The sequence below is a fragment of the Panthera pardus genome, unplaced genomic scaffold, assembly GCF_024362965.1.
Source record: "Panthera pardus isolate Hobbes unplaced genomic scaffold, ASM2436296v1 HiC_scaffold_19, whole genome shotgun sequence".
Taxonomy (NCBI): domain Eukaryota; kingdom Metazoa; phylum Chordata; class Mammalia; order Carnivora; family Felidae; genus Panthera; species Panthera pardus.
In genome coordinates, this window is record NW_026526754.1 from 11,702,237 (window position 1) to 11,723,281 (window position 21,045).

The following is a 21,045-nucleotide window of genomic DNA, read 5'->3' on the forward strand; positions in this document are numbered from 1 at the left end:
TCTTCACTTCCTGCTTGCTGAGAGCCTCAATGTCATGCAGGGGTGAGGGCTCAGGACGTTCTCTGGCATCTCCTGAGCCCACACACAGGCCTGGATTCCCAGCAGTTATGTCAGAGCTTTCACAACTCCTGCAGACTTCTTGTTTCCCAGTTTCTTTTCAGTTTTTTGGTTAGCCTGTTGTTCACCCACCATGGCAGGCAGCTATGAAGTTGCCTCTGAGTATATTTTTAAAATTTTTGTTAATGTGTATTTATTTTTGAGAGAGAGACACACACAGAACACGAACAGGAGAGGAGCAGAGAGAGGAGACACAGAATCCAAAGCAGGCTTCAGGCTCTGAGCTGTCAGCACAGAGCCCAACGCAAGGCTCGAGCTCAGGAACCGTGAGATCGTGACCTGAGCTGAAGTTACCACTTAACCCACGGACCCACCCATGTGCCCCGCCTTTGAGTATTTTTCACAGTGCCCTCAGGGGAAAAGCTTTTCAAAGCTAGTGAATACCCAGTCAGGTCAAGTAAGGACAGCCTTGCAAGTGGGGTTTTCCTGGGAACTACCAGACAGCTCAGATCATCACAGTTCTCTGGGAAGGAGACCTTAAAGGAGCTCCAGTCCTGTTCTGCCTTCTTTTTAGTGGCCCCTGGCTTTCTCTGTGATTAAAGCCTGTCAGGTCACTGTAGAGCTAGAGAAAGGGAGATGGGAACAGGGCAAGTGACAATGCCACAGAGTTAACTGCTTTTACTGATACTCATTCATTTTTCGTTTTTCTTTTTTTTAGTTTTGTTTTTTATTTTTTAAAACTTACATCCGAATTAACATATAGTGAAACGATGATTTCAGGAGTAGATTCCTTAGTGCCCCTTACCCATTTAGCCCATCCCCCCCTCCCACAACCCCTCCAGCAACCCTCAGTTTGTTTTCCATATTTATGAGTCTCTTCTGTTTTGTCCCCCTCCCTGTTTTTATATTATTTTTGTTTCCTTCCCCTTATGTCCATCTGTTTTGTCTCTTAAAGCCCTCATATGAGTGAAGTCATATGATTTTTGTCTTTCTCTGACTAATTTCACTTAGCATAATACCCTCCAGTTCCATCCACGTAGTTGCAAATGGCAGGATTCCACTCTTTTTGATTGGTGAGTAATACTCCATTGTATATATACACCACATCTTCTTTATCCATTCATCCATCGATGGACATTTGGGCTCTTTCCATACTTTGGCTACTGTGGACAGTGCTGCTATAAACATGGGGGTGCATGTGTCCCTTCGAAACAGCACACCTGTATCACGTGGATAAATGCCTAGTAGTGCAATTGCTGGGTCATAGGGTAGTTCTATTTTTAGTTTTTTGAGGAACGTCCATACTGTTTTCCAGAGTGGCTCACCAGCTTGCATTGCCACCAACAATGCAAAAGAGATCCTCTTTCTCCGCATCCTCACCAACATCTGTGGTTGCCTGAGTTGTTAATGTTCGCCATTCTGACAGCCATTTTAATGACTGTATGTTTCAGTTATAAGATTTCTAATTAATTTTATTTCTGTTTCTCAGAATTTTTTATTCTTTTTAAGTGAATGCTATGCCTTGATTCGTCTCTTTGAGCAACCTGAAATACTTATTTTGAAATCTTTGTCAGACTGTCCCATAAAATTAATTTCTTCAGGACTGAATTATTGATTGTTTTGGTTGCCTTTCTCTGCATTTGATTTCTTCCTGAGTTTAGGAATTTGGGATCATAAGTTTATTGGGGGGGGGGGGGAGGTATTGTTAAATTTCTTTCTCTCTCCCTCATCCCTGACTAGTAGTCTTGTTGCTGTTTCCATGTAACTCTTCACATGGCTAGTCTAGAATTAGGCCTTATTATATTACAGTATTTTGGATCTCCTATTCCTCAGTGGAATTGACAAAACTAGGGCTCTTGCAGATTTTGTCTGGAACGAGTGGATTTCTTGGCTCAATTCCTGGTTATGGGGCTGTCCTTTTTCCGCCCACCTCCCTACCCATAAATTGGCAGTTTATTGTTCTGCAGTCTCCCTTCATGAGCTCCAGCCTGAACCTGGGCTCCAAGCAGTGAAGTTGGCTTTACTCTCCCTACCCCACCCTATGAAATACTTTCATTTCCAATTACCTTGGAAGAACCAAACTCCTGCCTGCATACTGCTTTCTTCTGGAGCCCAGAAATCTTCCCTGCTCATCGCCATGTTTTTTTCATTCCATTTCTCCTCCTCATAGATGTTTATCTTGTTTTGAAACCCAGCCAATATTTTTGGCTCTTCCTTTTTTTTTTTTTTTTAAATGTTTGTTTATTTATGTTGAGAGTGTGTGCATGCATGCAGAGAGAGGGAAAGGGAGAATCTCAGGCAGGCTCCACACTGTCAGTGCAGAGCCTGATGTGGGGCTGGATCCCACCACTGTGGGATCATGACCTGAGCTGAAATCAAGAGTCAGTCACGTAACCAACTGAGCTAACCAGGCGTGCCTTTGGTTATTTCTTTTTTTTTTTTTAATTTTTTTTTTAACATTTATTTATTTTTGAGACAGATAGAGACAGAGCATGAGCAGGGGAGGGTCAGAGAGAGAGGGAGACACAGAATCCGAAACAGGCTCCAGGCTCTGAGCTGTCAACCCAGAGCCTGATGCGGGGCTCGAACTCACGGACCGTGAGATCATGACCCGAGCCAAAGTTGGACGCCCAACCAACTGAGCCACCCAGGCGCCCCTGGTTATTTCTTTTTATGCCTTATTTATAGTTCGTCCACATTCGGAGAAGAGAAGGGGCTCAAACTATAAATTTACCAAACTATGTTGAGTGGAAGCCCAATGCAAACTTGTGAAGAGTAAAAGATTTATCAAAACTCTTAGCTAAAAGAACCGTTGTTTTCTTTTTTAAGTTTATTTATTTTAAAGAGACAGAAAGCACAAGTTGGGGAGAGGCATAGACAGAGGGCAAGAGAGAGAATCCCAAACAGGCTCCTCACGTCAGTGCAGAGCCCAATGCAGGGTTCGAACCCATAAACCATGAGATCATGGCCTGAGCCAAAGTCAGACACTTAACCCACTGAGCCACCCAGGCACCCCGCTCAGTACTTCTTGTTGGACTGTGCTCAGTTCTTTATATGCTCACCACAGTCCTGTGATCTGGAAACTATTATTAGCCCTTTTTTTACGAATCAGGAAACTGAGGTTTGGAGAAGATTAATTTTACTGAGATCAAGGGGACAGTATGTTTCAGGTTTAAAAGAACCGTTTTTAATTTTAAACTCTCATACAATATAAATTAACCTTATCCTTGACAACCTTTTGTCCTAATGCTACAAAAGAATCATGTTGCCATGAATTTGAAAGAGTCTTCATAGAGGTGTTGGATACTGGCCTAGTTGTTGGTGTAAGCGTGTTGCCGGGCAAACCGCCTCTTAGTCTAGGATGCTGTCAGAATGAAGTCTCACTTCTGTCCTTTTCTAATTTCTCTTCTTAGACACCTGTTTTCCTCCATGATTGTAGGAAAGCTCACCCAGGATCATCTGTGGCTCGGAGAACCAGTTTACAAGAGTCCAGAGGCTCTCTTGCTGCATGACCTTGCTTCTGTGCGACATGGTCGTCAACGTCATGTTCTGGAGGAAAACTGGCACCACTGCCCAGAGAGATGAGCAAGGTATGGGTGAGCCCGATGTGTAGCCTTTGTGGTGTGTAATCCTCTTATAGTACTGCACTCTTCTTCCTTGCAGGGTCAGAAACACAATCCTGATGTGCCTTTGTTTTTTCCTTCGCTACTCTAACACTTGAATACTCTTAACAGGTTTCCTCAGGGTTCCCATTCATTAGTGAATGAAGCAGCCTTAGGAACACATCGGGATCTTTACTACCATGAAGATGTCCTGTCCTTAGATAGTCATGGTTAAATTGCCAAACAGATGGCTAAAGCTAGGAGAGGAAGGAGTCTGAGATGATTTCATCTCTTGAGGATACAGGTTGATGTGATGTTCTTCTTCCAGTGGGTCCATTGCTATGACCTGGTCCCAACTGTTCATCAGCATCCAAACCGCTGTCTTCCTCTTCCCTGTCAGTCTCGTAATCGGGAGGCTCTTCCTGCTGATCTAGCCTCAGGAACCCCTGCCTCTTTTTCCTCCCGACCAGGCTTCCTGCCTCTCAGATGCTCCTTGTGAGCCTCTGTCTCACAGAGGTGACTGAAGTAAGCTTGGTATCTAACTGTATAGGTAGATGGTGGGCCCTGTTTCCCCATGTAGCAGGAAAGGCCAGCAGAGGGGATCTCCTGGAAGGCTCATGGGATCCTATTAATCTTGATAGCTTTTCCCTAATTTCTGTCCTCTGGGCCACAATGCATCATGCCCCTTGTTTCTCCTCTTTTTTTTTTTTTAATGTTTATTTATTTTTGAAAGAGAGAGAGAGTGAGCGGGAGTTGGGGCATAGAGAGAGGGAGACACAGAATCTGAAGCAGGTTCTAGGCTCTGGGCTGTCCATACAGAGCCCGATGCTGGGCTTGAACTCAAAAACCGCGAGATCATGACCTGAGCTGAAGTCGGACACTTAACCGACTGAGCCACCCAGGCACCCTTTTGTTTCTCCTCTTAATGGTGAAGTATTGTAAGGACAGGATGTGAATGCAGAAGGTAATATTCTGGAATTTTCATTTTTGATGTTTGAGCAAATGGTCCAATCTTTCATTCTGTATGCTCCTAAAACTAGTTTTATTTTCTTTTTTTAAATTTCTATTTTAGGGGAGCCTGCATGACTCAGTCGGTTAAGTGTCCGACTTCAACTCAGGTCATGATCTTGCCATTCGTGGGTTTGAACCCCATGTCAGGCTCTGTGCTGACACGTCAGAGCCTGGAGCCTACTTCGGATTCTGTGTTTCCCTCTCTCTCTGCCCCTCCCCTGTTCATGCTTTGTCTCTCTCTCAAAAATAAACAAACATTAAAAAAAGTTTTAAATAATAAATTAATAAATGTTTATTTATTTTGAGACAGTGTGAGTGGGGGAGGGGCAGAGGTGGGGAGGGAGAGACAGAGAGAGAGAGAGACCGAGAAAGAGAGAGACTGACTTTCAAGCAGGCTCCACAGTCAGCATGGACCCCGACCCAGGACTTGATCTCACCACCATGAGATCATGACCTGAGCTGAAATCAAGAGTCGGACACTTCAACAACTAAGCTACCTAGGTGGTCCTCCTAAAATTAGTTTTGAAGCTACTGTGAAGTGACGTATTTCTGAAAAAGGAGAAAGAAAATGAAAAATAGAGGCTCTTCCCACTAAGCATTTGCCTCTCCTAGTCAAGGGACAACCTCACCATCTATAGCCGCGACCAGTCCTGGGTGAATGTAAAACTGACTTTTCTCCTTTTGGTTCTATATTCAGGAATTAAAGGAGACTGTGGGATTCCTACTCTGGAGAAATATGTACCTACTCTCAGAGTCGGAACAACCTTTATGGAGTCCTTCCAACATTAACAAGCAGGTGAAGCTTTTACCCAGCCTCCTCTGTTCTCACGTAGCAGGTCACGGCTCTCATCAGCGGGCAGGACCCCTTTGGGTAAACGGTAAACTTTCGCAGGTTTTAGTAACTGATCTGTTATCTACCTCCTCCCTTGCTTGCCTCTTGCTTATCCTTCCTACCTCTCAGCATGACCAACAGGCACGGTACAGCCTTCTGCTTGGCCCAGCTTCCTTAGGCTTCCAGTAGAGCTTTTAAGACAATAGATCTGGTGAAACAAAGTAAAGGATTAAGGAAGAGCCCACAAAAATGCCCTCAGACCCCCCCCCCATATTCCATCTGCTTTGTTGGGGGCTCTTGAAACATGTCATTCTTTTTCTTCTGTTGGAATGGTGACATTATGTCATCTATGGATTCTTGAATATAATTGGGGCCTCCTGGGCACTTATCTAATATAGTTGTACATGTACTGTGGTTCTGGTGAAAAAGCCCAGTTAGGTTTAAATTTTTATTTACTTCTAGAGCAAAAGTTGTTTTTATTCTGGATCGCAGTGTAGAATTTTAGACATTGTTACCAGCTGGCCAGGATGATCAGAGAAGACAATACTGATTGTGGTCTAATCTCCAGTGACTGGGCAATTTAACCTCATCATCAATGAGTGAGATGCTAATCTCTGCCAGTTAATTACTATCTGCTGAAGTCTCCCACTTGCTGAAGTATGAACCTCGGCCTGTATTTTCAATGGTTCCTGAAGGCCAGCATCATTTCTGTCATTACCTGCTCAGAGTTCTGCAGAGGCTTCAATCTCACTTAAGTGCACTGGGTCCCACTCAGGCTGACCAGCCTTGTGACATCCTAGATGCCACCAGTCAACTGCAAGAACTCCAGGAGCTCTTGGAAATACATATTCTTCCAACAGAACAGGGGCCATTCAGGTAATAATGCACCACCCGGCTTCTTTTGTCACTTATAGTCTTCCTGTGCTTCTCTCTGAGCTGTGGGCTAGCAGGTTATTCTTTCAACTTCTGTTCTTAAGAGAGGCAACCTGTTCCCCCCTCCTGAGCCCGGAAGAAGGGAAGAAGCCCGTCGCTAATGGCCTGCCCCGATGGTTGACTTGCATCTCCTGGCTCCCTCTGGGTGTCACTAGCCCAGCTGCAGCCTTTTTTACTGCATTTTATAGTCTGGAACTGAACAAAGACCAGGCCACCAACTGGGTTATTTCAGTAATATTATCAGTGCTTCAGAACGTCTTCATCAGCCAGCTAGTAAAGGTATGTGAAAAATGGGTCATACTGGCATGGTAGGCGGGGGGGGGGGGGGGGGGGGGGGGGGGGGGGGCCAGTCGTGAAGGAGAGGTACCCACTCTAGTTGCACGTAGTTTGGAACAGTGAGACCCTTGGGTGTCAATTCAGAGTGCCTAATGTTTCTGCCAATTTGACCACACACACACACACACACACACACACACACACACACACACACACACACACAGAAATAGGCAGAATGAGATTTGAGATATGAGTGAGGTAGTCACAGAAAAAACTAACCAGAACTGAGAGACCAGTAGAAACAGAGCAGAAAAGCATTGCCAAGTTAAAAAGGACAAGTAAAAAAATCAATCGGCATCAAACTACTTTTTAAAAAAGCAACAGAAAACTTAATTTTTAAAAACTTTGGATTAAGGAAAATGTCAAGCCCCACAGAAATGTGTAGAGAATAGTATAATGAATTCTGCCGTTCTGTTAGCCAGCTTCAACCATTACTTCATTACCAGAACAAGTCAATCATCTATTTTGAAAAGAAAAATGCCTCACTTCATATCATCTTATCCATAAACATTTTAGTGTGTATATTTCTAAAAAAAAAAAAAGACTAATTTTTTGTTTTGTTTTTAAGGTTTTTGTTTTTTGTTTTTTGAGAGAGACAGAGCATGAGCGAGGGAGGGGCATAGAGACACAGAATCCAAAGCAGGCTCCAGGTTCTGAGCTGTCAGCACAGAACCCAAAATGGGACTCAAACCCATAAACCGTGACATCATGACCTGAGCAGAAGTCAGATGCTCAAGTAGCTGAGCCACCCAGGCGGACTTTAGGCCTCTTCTTTTAAAAACATAAATATAGGGGCGCCTGGATGGCTCAGTCAGTTAGGCATCTGACTTTAGCTCAGGTCATGATCTCACGGTTTGTGAATTTGAGCCCTGAGTCGGGCTCTGCACTGACAGCTGACAGGTCAGAGCCTGGAACCTGCTTTGGATTCTGTGTCTCCCTCTCTCTCTGCCCCTCCCCCACTTGCTCTCTGTGTCTCTCCCTCTCTCTCTCTCTCTCTCTCTCTCTCTCTCTCTCTCTCTCAAAAATAAACATTTAAAAAGAGTAAAAAAAACAAATATAAAAACAATTATCACACTAATGTGTTAATATTTATACAATACAAATGTACTTTATACTATAAAAAGATTAAGATGGTTTTTATGTTGTGTATTTTAACGCTTTTTTTTAAAAAAGCCAGGGTTCAGATTTTCCTAATTGTCTCATACATGTTTATTTTATAGTTTGTTCAAATCAAGATTCAAATAAAATCCATGTGTTGCAATCAGCTGATACATCTTTTAAGCACTCTTTATGCTTAGTCTACAGAAGCTCCTCCCTTTCTCTTCCCATTGCTGTCCATTCTTGCTATTTTTATCACAGTGTATTTGTTGAAAAAACTGTATGTTGTCCAGTAGAGTTCTAACATTCTGGATTTTGGTGACAGGATTGTTTCTGCTTTAAGAACCATAGAGGATGGGCCTGAGCTCCCACAACCAAACCTGGAGAACTCTTAAAACTCTTGACATTCAAGCCTCACTTCAGACCAATTAAAATTTTTTTTAATTTTTTAGAATTTATTTTTGAGAGAGACAGAGTGCAAGCAGGGGAGGGGCAGAGAGAGAGGGAGACACAGATTCTGAAGCAGGCACGAGGCTCTAAGCTGTCAGCACACAGCCCAATGCAGGGCTCAAACCCACAAACCGTGAGATCATGACCTGAGCCAAATTTGGACATTCAACCAACTGAGCCACCCATGCACCCTAGACCAATTAAATATTGGTTAAAAAACCAGACCAAGTAATGCCTAGAGATGGTTTCCAGTGCCAAGCACGCTTAAACTTCCCAGGTGGTTCCAGTGTATAGCCCCATTTGAGACCCACGGATCCCAGGGTGAACAAGGAGTAGGTAGATCTTAATTAAAAACTGCTGGAGGAGACCAAAACTATAACAAGACCTCTTTAGGAGACTCCTTTGTATCAAACACACAGACAAAGGCTTTCAGGAAATGAAAAATGTGATTTACAAATTTTTAAAATTCACAAGTTGAATTGAAGGAGATGTCACTAATGACCAGGAAGTTTAAATAAACCAAAATAATGCAAAACATGAAATACATATATAAAAATACTGAATAAGGATGAACAGACTTATTTTTTTTTCTTTTTTAAAATTAAATTCTAATTAGTTAACATGCAGTGCAATATTGGTTTCAGGAATAGAATTCAATGATTCATCACTTATATACAACACCCAGTGCTCATCACAAGTGCCCTCTTTAGTACCCATCACCCATCTAGCCCATCGCCCACCCACCTCCCTCCCTCTGTCAACACGTCGTTTGTTCTCTATTGTTGAGTCTCTTGTGCTTTATTTCCCTCTTTTTTTCTTACCCCTCCTTCCCATATGTTTACCTGTTTTGTTTCTTAATTCTAAATATGAGTGAAATCATGTGGTATTTGTCTTTCTCTGACTTAAATTTCACTTAGCATAATTCATTCTAGCTCCATCCACATCATTGCAAATGGAAAGATCTCATTCTTTTTGATTGCCAAGTAATATTCCGTGGTATGTATATGTGTGTGTATATGTATACACACACACATACACACACATACCTTATCCATTCATCAGTCAATGGATATTTGGGCTCTCTCCATAGTTTGGCTATTGTTGCTAATGCTGCTATAAACATTGGGGTGCATGTACCCCTTTGAATCTGTATTTTTATATCCTTTGGATAAATACATAATAGTGTAATTGCTAGAACGTAAGGTAGTTCTATTTTTAGTTTCTTGAGGAACATACTCTTCTCCAGAGTGGCTGCACCAGTTTGCGTTCCCACCAACAGTGCAAGAGGGTTCCCCTTTTTCCTCATCCTTGCCAATACCTGTTGTTTCTTGCATTGTTAATGTTAGCCATTCTGACAGGTATGAGGTGGTATCTCATTGTGGCTTTGATTTGTATTTCCCTGATGATAAGTGATGTTGAGCATCTTTTCATGCGTCTGTCAGCTACCTGGTGTCTTTGGAGAAGTGTCTGTTCATGTTTTCTGCCCATTTGTTAACTGTGTTATTTGGGGTTTTTTGGAGGGTGTTGAAGGGAGAAGAGACTTAGACTGTAGATCCAGGATACTTAACATGCAGGTGATAGGAATGATAATAATTAAACAATCCACTCTTGCAAAGAAATATTTAATTTATTTTAAAAGGCCTCAACTAGTTGCAGGCACAATCAATTTTAAAAGACGCACTGAAATGGAGAATAGCTCTGGAACGGAGCCCGCAATTCTGCATTCCTGGCAATTTCCCAGGTGATGCTGGTGCTGCTGGTTCATTGATCACACTTGGAGTAGTATCATTCTGTGTAACAGTTTCTGTGAAAAGTCAGTATCATGAAAAAAATGATGGAGGAGTATTCTAGATCCTTTGACTAAATAAGACATTTTTAATATGGATAGGATATTATTCGAGGAAATTATTGATAATTTCCTTAAGTGTAATAATGATGGGAGAATGCCCTGGTTTTTAGGTGATACATACTTGCATACAGGTAGTCCTTGCTTTGTGCTGTTTCATAGTCTGTGAATTTTAGTTACATGGTTTAAATAGCACCAGTGTCCCAGCAACACAGTTCAAATATCATTTACCATGGTCCTTGAACTGTGAGTGATTGCCTAAAGTACTAACTGCTTGCTGTTAGCTCTTCAGTCCACAAATCACCACCTAAATAACAGCTGTACATCATGGTCAGTGACTGTGTCACTTTTAAAGTGTGTGGATGATTTGCCACCTATTATCTGGCTTAGGTACAGACAGCAAAGTGTGTAGTTGTGTTATCTCCTTGTCTTCCAATCACAAACCCCTGTGACATTTTACAAAAAAAAAAAAAAAAAAAGATAATTGGAAGAGGCAATTGACCCATAAAGATATAAGTAACAAAGAAAAGTGGAAATGCTGGAAGTGGCATTTAAATAGGTGTAATTGACAGGGGTGCCTGGGTGATTCAGTCGGTTAAGCATCTGACTCTAGAATTTGACTTGGGTCATGATCTCACAGTTTGAGGGACTGAGCTCTGTGTCCAGCTCCTTGCTGAGCACGGAGGCTGTTTAGGATTCTCTCCCTCCCCCTCCTCCTCTCTCTCTCTCTCCCTCTTTCTTTCTCTCCCTCTCTCTCCCCCTTTCTCTCCCTCCCCAGCTCTTAGCTCTTGTACACACACTCTCTCTCAAAAAACAAAAAACAAAAACAAAAAAGCAAACAAACAAAAAACAACAACAAAGCAGGGGCACCTTGGTGGCTCAGTCAGTTGAGCTTCTGACTTTGGCTCAGGTCATGATCTTGCAGCTTGTGGGTTCAAACCCTGCTTTGGGATTGCTTTTGTCAGCACAGAGCCTACTTTGGATCCTATGTCCCCCTCTCTCTGCCCCTCCCCAGCTTGTGCTCTCTTTCAAAAATAAACATTAAAATTTTTTTTCACCAAAAAGTGATTTTTCTCTATACAAAGTAAATATTTTTAAAAGCAAAAGAAATTTTATGATCACAATGGTCAAAAAGTTTGTAAGAAGTTTATCTTCCCTGGAGTCAAATATATTAGAACAATAATATTCCAATTGGTTTTTAAAAATGGCAAAAACCTGATAATACATGGCGATGCCTCAACCCTTCACTGCTAGTGGAGGAAAATCAGGCAACACAGGGTAAAACCTTCAAATTCTGCATCCCTTTACTAAATAAGTTTCATTTCTAAGGACCTACCCTGAGAAAATTCAAAGTAGTTTACTTTTAAAAATTGGCAACAAATTAAATGCCCCGAAATAGGACACTGCTTAATGAATGTCTTAATATGAGGCAGCCATATCCATATAGTGGAATGCCAAACAACCATTAGAAATGTTAAAGAAAATGTAGTGACGTGGAAAGCCAGTCCAGATATATATATTAAGACACAAGTGATTAAGGGATCTATTCCAAATTTAAATTTTTCTTAAAATCTCTAATTCTTCCTTTTTTCCAAATTTTTATAAAAAACGTTTATCACTTCAGTTAAAAAAATTTGAAGGGGTATGCCCAGGTGGCTCAGTCAGTTAAGCCTCCAACTTCAGCTCAGGTCATTGTCTCATGATTCATGAGATCTAGCCCCACATCGGGCTCTGTGCTGACAGCACAGGGTCTGTTTTGAATCCTGTTTTCCTGTCTCTCTGCCCCTCTACCATGCTCGAGCTCGCTCTCTCTTTCTCTCTCTCAAAAATAAATAAAAAAATTTTTTTAAAGTTGCAGGGGCATGTTGGTGGAAAAGTATAAAAAGAGGAAGAGATGGAAGCAAGTGTATTAGATTAGTTATTGCTATCGCTACAGTGTTGAATTTGGTTGGACCTGTGGCCAAGTGAACTTTCTACTTTTTCTCCCATCTAGTCTGGGGACCAGCCACTAGAGGGCCACCTGAGGTCTCCAGAGGAGACACACCCAGAATGGAGTGTCTAAAATCAGCTGTGTGGCAACAGGCTGGAAATAGCACCCTTGTCTTTATTCTCCTGAGGACTAGAGCGCTTTCTTCCCCTCCATGGAGATTAAAGGACAAGGTGGAGGGGGTATACTTATTACACATGTAACAGATACTTTTAAAGTCTTAGTTACAAGAGTCCATGCTTACTTTAGCAAAAGAGAGACTTAATCCTTGGGATTTTTATCCCCAGGGGCATCTGGGTGGCTCAGTCGATTTAGAAGCCAACTTCAGCTCAGAACATGATTTCACAGTTTGTGAGTGTGAGCCTGGTTGGGTTCTCTGCTGTCAGTGCAGAGTCTGTTTTGGATCCTCTGTCCTCTTCTCTCTCTACCCCTCCCCCACTTATACTGTCTCTGTTTCTCTCAAATAAATAAACTTTAAAAAAGTTTTTTAAGAAGTGTAGCTTCTCCAGTCCAGCTCATTAGAGGTCTTCCAAAGACAGGTGGGTTTTGTTTGTTTGTTTAATTTAAGTAGGCTTCATGCCCAGCCTGGAGCCCAACATGGGGCTTGAACTCATGACCCTGAGATCAAGACCTGAGCTGAGATCAGGAGTCAGACACTTAACCACCTGAGCCATCCAGGCACTCCAAGAAAGATGTTCTTAAGTAACTTACACAGATCATCGCAAATCGTCTGATAGTTAAACTTTCCTAGTCAAGCAGCTTACGGACTACAAGCAAAATTAGAAATGTTAACATTGTATTAACCAGGTCCCTGTGATTATGCAAAAATAATTATGAGACCACCTAATTTTCGGTTTTTCATGATAATAAAGGGCCAAATAATTGAAATGCATTAACCATAGTCACCTTGGATCCTGTACTGTCTGCTCCTTCTGTGATCTCTGTTTCCCCTGTGATCTCTCTGTCTAGGCGATCGTCCTCACATTGTCCATCTCACTGATGCGGAACAGGATGCCGTGTCTTACCAAAGAGAAGGAACAACAAACAAGGAGGATCTTGGCACTCTTGGGTAATTCAAGTAGTTCTGAGTACCAACATCTGATTTTGCAAAGAGCAAATCGTATTGAAATACTGGACATCTAGCCACCTCACCGAGTCAGTTATCTATGTAGGGACCTTGTCTCTCCTTAGCTGGCTGCTCCTTCTCTGCTGCCCATGGAAAACCATTGTGTCACCACACTCATGTGCTCCTCCTGAGACCCTCTCGTGCTCTCTCAGTGCTGTACCTCTTGTCCGGGTCCTGCATCTCCTTCCAAGTGTCTGTCTCACCCCTGAGCCCAGAGGCTGTTTCCAGCTGCTCACCATCTTTATCTGGACACGTCTGATCAGACCTGCCCCAATCCAGATTGCCTGGCCTGCACACCCACTTCTTTACTCTTCTCCTTTCATTTAAGTACATGCCCACTCTCTAAAAATGTCAAAATAATCCTCGATTCTTACTCATCACATTCAGTCTCCACGCCTGAGGGAAACTACCCTCTAAAAACCTGACTGGAGCTGCTCCTGTTATGCAAATGAACCTCACATACACAATGGTGAGCAAAAAAATTAACATAGTACTTTAATCATGGAAAACAGCACATATATACACTTGTGTGTATACATAGACATATCTATCTATCTATATATATTCGTATACATATATAGGTTATATATGTGTATACAGAGATCTATATAGACCTGTATAGATCTCTGTATACATCTCTGTATACACATATACATACACGTGTATGTGTACGTATATATAACATATATATGTATGTATGTATGTATTTGTGTCTGTGAAGAAATGCATGGGAATGATAAACTCTAAAATTCAGCATTGGATTAGCTCTCTGAAGGAAAGGAATACTATCACAGGCAAACACTAACCAACTTTATTAAGTAGTGGTAACTTATTTCTTAAGCTGAGTGGTAGACACATTACTAAGGGATAGGCACCCCATTCCTTATGAGATTTGTAGAAATTAATCTGGTTTCATACTGCCTTCCTAGGCCTCATTTCATTTCTCCATGCTCTGGAATTGTTGTTCCCTCTGCCTAAAAAGGACTTTTTCTTTTCTTGTCCTTGTCCATTTGGAGAATTGTATCTGATTCATCCTTCACAACAAATGTCAAGTTTCACCTCTATGACACCTTCTCTGACTTCCTCAGGGAGATTTATTTTCTCTTCCGTGACTCCCAAGCATTTGGCACAGACGTGCTAGCAAGTTTCATGTCCTATTCTGGCTCCTTCTCTCTCCATCTTGGTTTACATGTCTCTAGACATGTAACCGACTGAGCCACCCAGGCGCCCCTGAATCTAATTTTTAAAGTAGGACTTGGGGACACCTGGGTGGCTCAGTCAGTCAAGTGACTATTTCGGCTCGGATCATGATCTCGAGGTTCGTGAGTTCGAGCCCCAAGTTGGGCTCTGCACTGTCAGCATGGAGCCTGCTTGCATTCTCTGTCTTCTCTCTCTCTACCCTTCCCCTCATCTCTCAAAATAAATAAACTTTTAAAAAATGGGACTTCTTTTTTACATGCTCCTGTTTTACTTCTTTATTCTAGCAATTCCTTGTTACTGTATTTTATCAAAGTATCTGTCCCCAGTGGACTGGAATTTTTCTTACGTCCTTCATGCTAGTTTGAGAAGTGCCACTGCTGTAGCTTTATTCTTTGTGTTTTCAGCATTTAAGAGGAGGTACTCATAGTAGAGTTTCAGCAAATGTTGATGAATAACTGCTTAATGAAATATAACTGTTTTTGGGCTACATTTGAATTTTTGACAGCAAAATGTTCACCATTACCTGGTTCGAGAGAGAAGAACAACCCCGTCTATACAGCTCTAGCTTTCCACAGCCCGGGTAAGTGACCAGAAAGAACCTTGAAAGAGAAGAAACATTTCAAGCTGACAGGAGATATTTTGGGCATGGAGAGCAAACAGTAATGTGTTGATCCTGTAGCACAATTCCCAGCAAAGGGGGAGTGAGAAGTAAATGAAAATACAGGGAAGTGAGAAGCTGTCTTAAAATACTCCCCTTGAAAAAAATATGGACTCCAGGGAGTGTGGTAAATGGGCAGACTCCTGAACTTAGGAGTCATGAGAAGTCATTATGTGCTTGAATAAGCACCTTCCTCTGCCTACAGAGTAGAGTAACAACTTGATCTATATACTTCACAGGAGGAAAAATGAATATGCTTTCAAAAGTGGTTGTCCTCGGGGCGCCTGGGTGGCTCAGTCGGCTGGGCATCAGACTTCAGCTCAGGTCATGATCTCACAGTTTGAGTTCAAGCCCCATGTCAGGCCCTGTGCTGACAGCTCAGAGCCTGGAGTCTGCTTCGGATTCTGTGTCTCCCTCTCTTTCTGCCCCTCTCCTGCTCATGCTTGATCTCTCTCTGTCTCTCAAAAATAAATTGTTTTAAAAAAGTGAAAAAAAAGTAGCTGTCCTCTAAGTACAGGGGAACTGGTTCAGCACATATCATGTTTGGGTTATCGCATTTCCTGGACCAAAGAAGACCAATTCTGTTTTTATCTGCCTTCCCTTTCTTGTGAACACAGTCCAGAGATAGCTAGAGAGAGAAAGGTTGGGGGCGGAGATGCATTTAGTTTTAAGAACTAAAATACGGCAATTTTTGTGTAGGATTTTGTGTATCTTATTTAAAGGAAGACTTCTGATGAGTGGCAGAGTAATTCTGGGAAGGAATATATAAATATTTGTAGATATGTATAGGCACCACCATGAGCCAAATACGTTGGCTCATCTGTTTTCAGTTGTTGGGTTGAATGAAATTGCCAAGGCTTGGGAACCATGAAGGAGAAGGTGTAGAGAATTTCTAAGCTAACCACTCAACTGTAATTTTTTTTTCCTATTCTTTCCTAGTACAAATCCTCTTCCTCATCTTGTTGATGACTGCGGTCTACTCAGCACAGAACTCCAGTAGGTTTTACCTCCATCAAGCTATTTGGAAGAGGTTTTCCCACCGTTTCTCAGAGATCAAACTTCTTAAGCATTTCTACCCACAGGCCAATCTCACCTTCCTAACCTTTATGAGGATTACAGAGGTATGGACACAGTCCTGGGGCCCCACTTCTGGGATGCTTCTTGTTCAAAATTTTCTACCAGTGACCAACACTTTGTCCTACCTTTCTGTCCTAAGTAAGCTGTATTTTGGAAATTGTTGCATTCATTTATCTCAGGATTGGTAGTTTCCTTTGGGCATTTGGAACACGGGCATGGTTCCTGGGGTGGCGGCGGTCTTGGTTCCTGGGGTGGCGGCGGGGAGAGCCCTAAAAGACACGTTCATCTCAGTAAAGGCTTTTTTGGGGCATTTAGGCAAGTGTTAACAGATGGCAACTCCTATGCCTTGCAGGTTGATCCTTTCTAGTTCACTTCTGGATGGTGATACTTCTCGGTTCAGGGCATGTTTGCTTGCAGTCTGTTACTATGTGCGGAATGAAGTATTGACCAAATTAAAAGTGAATGGAACCCTGGGTGGCTGAGGCTAGTGCCATCATGGTAGGCGTGGTCCTCCTTCTGGACTCCATGGCTCTGCAGTCTAGTGTCTTGGTCCAAAAGCACAGACTCAGAAGCAAGACTGACCAGGTTCACTTGTTAGCAGTGTATTCTTGAGTAAATTACTCAATCTCTTGGGCCCCAGTTTTTTACCTACATGATGGAGATACTCTTAGGACCTGCCCTGTAAGATTGATGCGAAGATTAAAAACTCAGTAGATGTAAATGCTTAGAAGAGTGTCTGACCCAGAGTATTTACTGGATAAGTGTTAGCTATTATTATTAACTGGGGCAGCTGGAGCTCTGGCTAATCTACTGGAACCACAAAGTGTACATGAGTTACCTAGACATGCTAAGGAAAAGCCCCAGCAATCAGTAGATGGAGACAGAGAAATAGAATTAAGTAGACCTGAGGTGAAAAGCAGTAAAACTTGGCACTAATGTGGTTTATCTCTTCAACTACTAGCAAATCTTTGCTTTCAATTTTATTTATCTATTTATTTTTTTAGCAATCTCTACACCCAGCTTGGGGCTTGAACTCACAACCCCAAGATCAAAAGTCGCATGGTCCTCCAACTGAGCCAGCCAGGCACCCCACAAATCTTTACTTTCAGGATTGATGTAGGCCAATCCTGCTAGTCCAATTGTTTTCAGGAATATTGAAGCCCAAGCTATTCATGGCAGATAATCTGTTTCTTGTAAATACTTAATCTTCCTAAATAGCATGGTGCAGTGTTGAATCACATATAGGGAAGGATCTCTTTTTTTGGTAGGATTTAATTAAAAATCTTGTAGCAGTATGAGCTTGCCTTTTCTCTCTTGACTTTTCTTCTTGGGCTGAAAACAACTGATCAAAATTCTATCATAATTTCATGTATTTTTCACTTAAGAAACACAGAGTGAGAGGGGCCCCTGGGTATCTCAGTCAGCTGAGCATCCGACTTTGGCTCAGGTCATGATCTCACAGTTTGCGAGTTTGAGCCCCACATCGGGCTCTGTGCTGTGAGTGCAGAGTCTGTTCTGATCCTCTGTCTCCCTCTTTCTCTGTGTCCTTCCCCCTCTCATGCTCTGTCTCTGTGTCTCTCTGTCACTTTCAAAAATAAATAAATCTTAAAAAAAAAAGAAACATAAAGTGAGACCATCTTTGAAGATTGTTAGCCCTCACCTTTCTCTTCTGTCTTCAGCCTCTCCCTGTCAGATTTCTCTCAATAATCTTTCATGTTAAAACAGGTTTTTTAAATAATTAAAACACATACATGGAGAAAACTCAAATGTGCCACAGGGTATATTGTGCAGCTCTCCTCTGTCCCCTAATCCTCGGAGACACAATGACATTCCCAATTTATTATATATTCTTTCGGAGGTAATCTGTGCATTTGCAAATATGTTTGGTAAGTGGTAGCCCACTTATAAACATTGCCACGAATTTTGTGTTTTTCTCTTAACAGTTCATCAGAGATTGTTTCATCAGTATACGTAAAGCCGCCCCTATGTTTTATTCATTTACTGTGTAGCATTCCTTTGGTCACATGTCTCATAATTTATAAAACCAGCTCCCTATTGATAGACACTGAGATTTTTTCCAGTCTTTCATTGTTAATAATACTATTATTAATATCCTTTTGTGTACATAATTTCACACATGTACAAGTATATCTACAACATGAATATCTGGAAAAGATGTGGTAAAATGTGCATGCATTCTTAATTTAGAAAGATATTGCCAAAGGGTACCTGGGTGGCTCAATTGAGTGACTTTTTTTTTTAATGTTTGTTTATTTCTGAGACAGACACAGAGCATGAGTGGGGGAGGGGCAGAGAGAGAGACACACACACACACACACAGAATCCAAAGCAGGCTCCAGGCTCCGAGCTGTCAGCACAGACCCCAACGCGGGGCTCGAACTCACAAACCGTGAGATCATGACCTGAGCCGAAGTCGGTCGCTCAACCGACTGAGCCACCCAGGCGCCCCCAGTGACTTTTTTTTTTAATGTCTCTATGTCTGTATTTGTATGCTCAATCTTTCCTCTAGCCTCCTGAACCTATGAGATACTTTTTTTTTTTTTTTTTTTAGTTAGTTAGTTTGTTTATTTTGAGAGAGTGTGTGAGCAGAGGAGGGGCAGAGAGAGAGGGAGGGAGAGAGATTGGATCCCAAGCAGGCTCTGCACTATCAGTCGGACGCTTAACTGACTGAGCCATCCAGGCGCCCCAAGTGTCTGACTCTTGATTTCAGCTCAGGTCATGATCCCAGAGTCATAGGATTGAGCCCCACAATGGACTCTGCACAGAGCATGGAGCCTGCTTAAGACTGTCTCTCTCTCTTTCCTTCTCTCTCTCTCTCTCTTTCTCTCTCTTTTCCCCCCTCCTTCTGCCCCTCTCCCCTGCTCTCAAACTATCTCTCTAAAATAAAAAAAAAAAAAAAAGAAAAGAAAGTTATTGCCCCAGTCTTCTCCTTATTGTACCAGTTAACACTCCCATGAGCAATGTATGAGTCTGGCCACATCCCCAACAGTCCACTGAAAATTGGTGTTTTCAAACAATACCCATAGCTCTGAAATAGAAGAAAGGCTTTGCAAGTGCACTCATGAGAAAATGGAAGTCAAAACCAGAGTAAGGTACCATCTTCCACCTCTCATCTGGGCAGAATTTGCCTCTGCCCTTGCCCTGCTTCATTCCATCCTCCCATATTGTTTTCAAACATAAATCAGTATTATTCCCCTGTTCAAAACCTCCCAGTAGATTGCTATCATACTTAAAATCCCAAACCCTTTCCAGAGCTTACAGAGGCCTGCCCAGCCTGGCCCACAGCTACATCTCCACTCCTATGCCCACCCCTCCTCCACTGTCCTTCAGCCATGCACACTTCTGTGCCCTCCCACACACCAACCCTGTTCTCAACTCAGGGCCTTGGAACGTGCCGCTACCCTGACAGATATTTGCATTGGGTGCTCCGAACGTTATTATGGTCTCTCTCACAAGCCACATCCTCAGAGAAACTTTCTCTAGTCATCCCTTGTAGACCAATAGTAGTGTTCCCTCCCCAGCCCCCTCTATCCCTCCTCCTACTTAATTTTTCTTCTTAGCACTATCACTACCTGAATACTGTTTGGTTCTTGTCTCTGTCTCCCTCCTCAAATGTGTGTTCTCTGTGGACAGGGACTCTTTCATCCAGTATGCTCCTGGCACCTAGAGCAGGACCTGCCATACGTGTGCACTCCATACATATCAATTGAAGGAATGTATGAACGAACGAATGTCCTTTCCTAATCTCTGCCCAGTTTTCATTGGGCTGCTTGATTTTGTTAGACTGTTTGGATATATGGGAATTTTTTGTTGGTGTTTATTTTGAGAGAGAATGACAGAAGGAAAGAGACAGAATCCCAAGCAGGCTCTGTGCTGTCAGTGTGGAGCCTGAGATGCGGCTCAAACCCATGAACCATGAAATCACAACCTGAGCTGAAATCAAGAGTTGCACGCTTAACCGACTGAGTCACCCAGGTGCCCCAGGGGGGGATCTTTTTATGTATTAAGAGCTTATAGGGGTGCCTGGGTGGCTCAGTCAGTTAAGCGTCCGACTTCGGCTCAGGTCGTGATCTTAGAGTTCATGGGTTTGAGCGCCGCATCAGGCTGTTTGTTCAGCACAGAGCCCATTTTAGATCCCCTGTCCCCCTCTCTCTGCCCCTCCCCTGCTTGCTCTCTCTGTCTCTCTCTCTCTGTCTGTCTGTCTCTCTCTCTCTGTGTCCCTCCAAATAAATCAATAAATAGTGAGCTTATACGGTTGTAGATCTAGATTTAGATTTTTATATAGAGGGGCGCCTGGGTGGCTCAGTTGGTTAAGCAGCCGACTTCAGCTCAGGTCATGATCTCGCGGTCTGTGAGTTCGAGCCCCACGTCGGGCTCTGTGCTGACAGCTCAGAGCCTGGAGCCTGTTCCGGATTCTGTGTCTCCCTTTCTCTGACCCTCCCCCATTCATGCTCTGTCTCTCTCTGTCTCAAAAATAAATAAACGTTAAAAAAAATTTTTTAAAAATAGATATTTATATAGATAGAAACTATGAACTTACAAAGATTAATTCACAGAACTGATATCTGTATGATGTTCCCTTCACACTCCTATCTCCCTGGGAGTATGGTATGCCTTTCTGCCCTCATCTTCCATGGATCCCTCATTAATAGTCCAAATCTCTTGTTAGGTTTATTTTATCTTTGTGTAGCTATTATGAGTGAGATATTTTATCTGTCTTTACCATTTAAGTAAATATTGTTTGGATGTATGAAGGCTGTTGATTTCTGTATATTAGCACCCAACCACCTTGCTGAGTTCTGTTTTTTCTT

The 21,045-nt window shown here is 42.4% G+C and overlaps 1 protein-coding gene across 1 annotated transcript in view; it reads left to right on the forward strand.

Moving 5' to 3' along the window:
• The window catches only part of PKD1L3 (polycystin 1 like 3, transient receptor potential channel interacting), an 80,133-nt gene that overhangs the window by 38,464 nt on the left and 20,624 nt on the right, over positions 1-21,045 (forward strand). Inside the window, 11 exon segments of the mRNA XM_053906821.1 lie at positions 3,471-3,527; positions 3,529-3,666; positions 3,988-4,175; positions 4,659-4,681; positions 5,368-5,548; positions 6,186-6,378; positions 6,480-6,714; positions 13,122-13,221; positions 14,984-15,121; positions 16,076-16,222; positions 16,225-16,351. Coding sequence (XP_053762796.1) covers positions 3,471-3,527; positions 3,529-3,666; positions 3,988-4,175; positions 4,659-4,681; positions 5,368-5,548; positions 6,186-6,378; positions 6,480-6,714; positions 13,122-13,221; positions 14,984-15,121; positions 16,076-16,222; positions 16,225-16,351 — 1,527 coding nt within the window.